This window comes from Antrostomus carolinensis, unplaced genomic scaffold (genome assembly GCF_000700745.2).
Source record: "Antrostomus carolinensis isolate BGI_N321 unplaced genomic scaffold, ASM70074v2 scaffold29919, whole genome shotgun sequence".
In the NCBI taxonomy this organism is placed as follows: Eukaryota; Metazoa; Chordata; class Aves; order Caprimulgiformes; family Caprimulgidae; genus Antrostomus; species Antrostomus carolinensis.
Window position 1 is genome coordinate 8,871 of NW_010338362.1, and position 3,573 is coordinate 12,443.

The 3,573-nt window shown below is 40.8% G+C and overlaps 1 protein-coding gene across 1 annotated transcript; it reads left to right on the forward strand.

The window, feature by feature from the left end:
* Window positions 1–2,653: 2,653 nt before the first annotated feature.
* Window positions 2,654–3,071, forward strand: LOC104530800 (MOB kinase activator 3B; the record flags this gene model as incomplete). The annotated part of the gene is made up of 1 exon (XM_010175496.1): window positions 2,654–3,071. A coding segment is annotated over exon 1 (418 nt), but the record flags the coding sequence as incomplete, so codon positions are not given.
* Between the last annotated feature and the right edge of the window lie 502 nt (window positions 3,072–3,573).

Below are 3,573 nucleotides of genomic sequence, written 5' to 3' on the forward strand. Positions count from 1 at the left end.
TTGCATATTCAGTAGAAAATAGCTTATAAAATACGGTGTCTTCTGTTTCTCTTGGAAAAGGTTTAACAGTAGTGAGTACTGTGCTTCAAAATGTGTCTTTTGAAGATGAGTTTTATTTGGTGCTCAGCTTGTTGTTTTAAATAAAAACCTCTTGCATGTTCTGGTGAATATTTACAGGTAAGGAGAGGATTCAAATAGCCACGTAAGAGTGCCAGGTATAGTAAAGTGCGAAAAAAATAGTTACCTGAGCTGTAAAACTCTGGAGCTAAAATCATTATTATTTCAAACTGGGACATTGGCTCCATGCTATCTCAAAGGGTATCCGTCACAAGCTCAGTCTTTGCAGCAGAACTCAACTATTCTTTGAAAGGCTTTTAAATAGCTGACTGCTGCAAAGCATTTGGGAGCTGGAGGTTATGGGCCTCAGTAACAAACTGCAGGGCAAAGTTGTCTCTTTGAAGTGGCTTCATTTCCTGCCAATGACACTTTACATTGTTCCAAGGTTAGTTTTGTTCAAAGTCATCTTTCCCCGAACTTTGTCAGGTTTCAAGGTCTCTGGATTTGAATACTCAGGATTCTCATATGTTGCTGTCACAGAAAGAATGACTGTTTTTAAACTGATTATTGGAATATCCCTCCATCATACAGTCAGCAAAGGAAAAACAGGTGGATTTTTTCCTGGTTTTGTTTAGCTGCAGCTTGCTGGCAGATTGGCTGGATGCTAATCTTTCAGCCATTGGGGAGAGGATTTTTTATGGCACTTACATTTTATTGTGTGGGTACAGGAGTCTAGCACAGCAGGTTTCTCTTTGCTCAGTTATGTGTTGCTTTCTTGTGGTGCTTAAGAAAAAAAAAAACAAACCACACTTCTTTTCTTTCTGCCCCTAAGCAAATCTTTGGGAACTGTCTTGAGCAGAATTTAGTGCTTTCCACATACAGCCTAGTAAAATTTAAATGGACATTATTTCTGTTAAGGGAAACAGTGGAACATACATCCCATGATGAGAACTCATCAGCCACTGACAGGGTAGGATTTTTACAGTGCTGTACAAATTTAAAACATATTGTGTTATTTAACTTAAATAATGCACAGCATGAAATGTTTATTCTCTGTCTTTAGTCATAAAACCTTCACTACTAAAACAAAGTCTAATTGAAATAGCCCTATCTACCCTATCGCGTACTAACTGCCTGCATTTACTGATGATAATGCTTTTCTGCATGTGTATAAGTAAGAACAAACAAGACTAATGCAGCAGTTTATTTCTACAGTCAGGCTGGCTCTTAAAATCATTCTTTGTTGCTAGAGTAGGTTAGGTGAAACAACACAAAGTCTATGCCCTTCCTTTTGTAAGAACGACAATGCCAAGTATTCCTCTGTAGAGATGATGAATAGAGGTATAAAAAAAGTGGCAGATTCACCATTGCTTTCTTATTCTACACAGTGCAATAGAAAATCAGGACCACTACTGAATTCCTGAAGATGGGTCAGGAGAAATCACAGAATGTTGGGGATTGGAAGGGACCTTGAAAGATCATCTAGTCCAACCCCCCTGCTGGAGCAGGAACACCTAGATGAGATCACACAGGAAGGCGTCCAGGCAGGTTTTGAATGTCTCCAGAGAAGGAGACTCCACACCCTCCCTGGGCAGCCTGTTCCAGTGCTCTGTCACCCTCACTGTAAAGAAGTTTCTTCTCAAGTTTAAACGGAACCTCCTGTGTTCCAGCTCACACCCATTGCTCCTTGTCCTACCATTGGGCATCACTGAGAAGAGCCTGGCTCCATCCTCATGACATTCACCCTTAACATATTTGTAAACATTAATGAGGTCTCCCCTCAGCCTCCTCTTCTCCAAGCTAAAGAGACCCAGTATGTACCGTTCTGTGGCAAACAGGAATTATTTCTGTGCAGTACTCTAGGTTTCACTGTAACTAGGTTTTATGAGATTTGCAAAATTGAAAATAGAGAACGGATATAGAAATATCTCGCTTGGTGGTTTTTTCCTACAGAGAAGAGCACTGAAGCTATGGCATATGCTTAGAGGCACCATCAGTCGCTTTAGGACCAGTTAGATAAAGCTTCTAAATTGTAACATAGTATTTTGCCTACTAAGTTTTTACTGTAAAAATGTAGCAAAATGAAAAGGTTTAAAAAATGACCTAAATATAGGAGGATTATAAAAGATTTATTGAATTCCCATCTTTATAACTTAAGGGCCTCTATTTCAGTAGATATTTAAAAAGGACCGAAAAATTGATTCCTTAATACTTTTAAAAAGTGAGACTTTTTTTTTTTCCTCTTAAATGTTTATCAGGTTACAAGATGGACAGTTTTTAAGGGTAGCTTGTTATATATTTGCTTTTCAGCTCATAATTACTAGAAAATGATGGCAGAACAGTAAGAAAATGACAGGGCCAGACTTGAGCATAACACTAATGTGTATTGTTTCCATATCCTTAGGGACATGAAGCCTTTCGGAAAGGCTTTCAAGAGGAAGAGCTAGTAGACTGCTCTGAAGTTGGTAACAAGCTTCTCTGAGAAAAAGAACAGTGCCTGCAGGACCTGTGATAGGGAGCAGCTGTTTTCAGATACCTGCATTAAATCTCAGTTGTGTTTTTCTGCCAGCTGCTGTGGAGCAGAAGATTAGCAGACATGTCCATAGCACTCAAGCAAGTCTTTAATAAGGATAAGACTTTCCGCCCAAAACGCAAGTTTGAACCTGGAACCCAGAGGTTTGAACTTCACAAACGAGCGCAGGCCTCTCTGAACTCGGGCGTGGACTTGAAAGCGGCTGTGCAGTTACCCAGTGGAGAAGACCAGAATGACTGGGTGGCTGTCCATGTTGTTGACTTCTTCAATAGGATCAACCTCATTTATGGAACTATCTGTGAGTTCTGCACAGACAGAACCTGCCCAGTGATGTCTGGGGGCCCTAAGTATGAGTACCGGTGGCAGGACGACATAAAGTACAAGAAGCCCACAGCGTTGCCCGCACCCCAGTATATGAATCTTCTCATGGACTGGATCGAGGTGCAAATCAACAATGAGGATATATTTCCTACAAGTGTAGGTAAGTGCGAGGAAGAAATCTGAAAGCATAAACTACCTTTCATTCTGTGTTATTTCTGCCCTAATTTTTAGGGATTGTGAAATTCAAGTGAAATTCAGCAGGTGGGGAGGAGGAGAGTGCCTTGCAGAAATAGTGTGAAATGTATGAAATGTGTAACTGTGGCTGCTAGATACAGTGGGGTTTGTTAGCCTAAAATGTTTTCTCTCTAACCGTGTGCCTCTGATAAGCCTCTCAGGTTAATCACTAAGGGTGGTCAGCATTGCATTATTAGCTTGTTGAAAGCTAATCAAGTTTGCACTGCTTTGCACTTTGCCTGGCCACTTAGGCAGATACAGAACAGACAAAGCAAAGCCTAATGAGAGTGGTGTCCTCCCTTGGAAGTGTGTACAGCTATGTGCAGCACAAGGCTGTGGAGAGTCAGGAATGCAGTGAACTCTGCCCTCTCATCCCCTCTTGATTTTCCATGTGAAAATGACGCATTGGGAAGTGACTTACTCTCCAA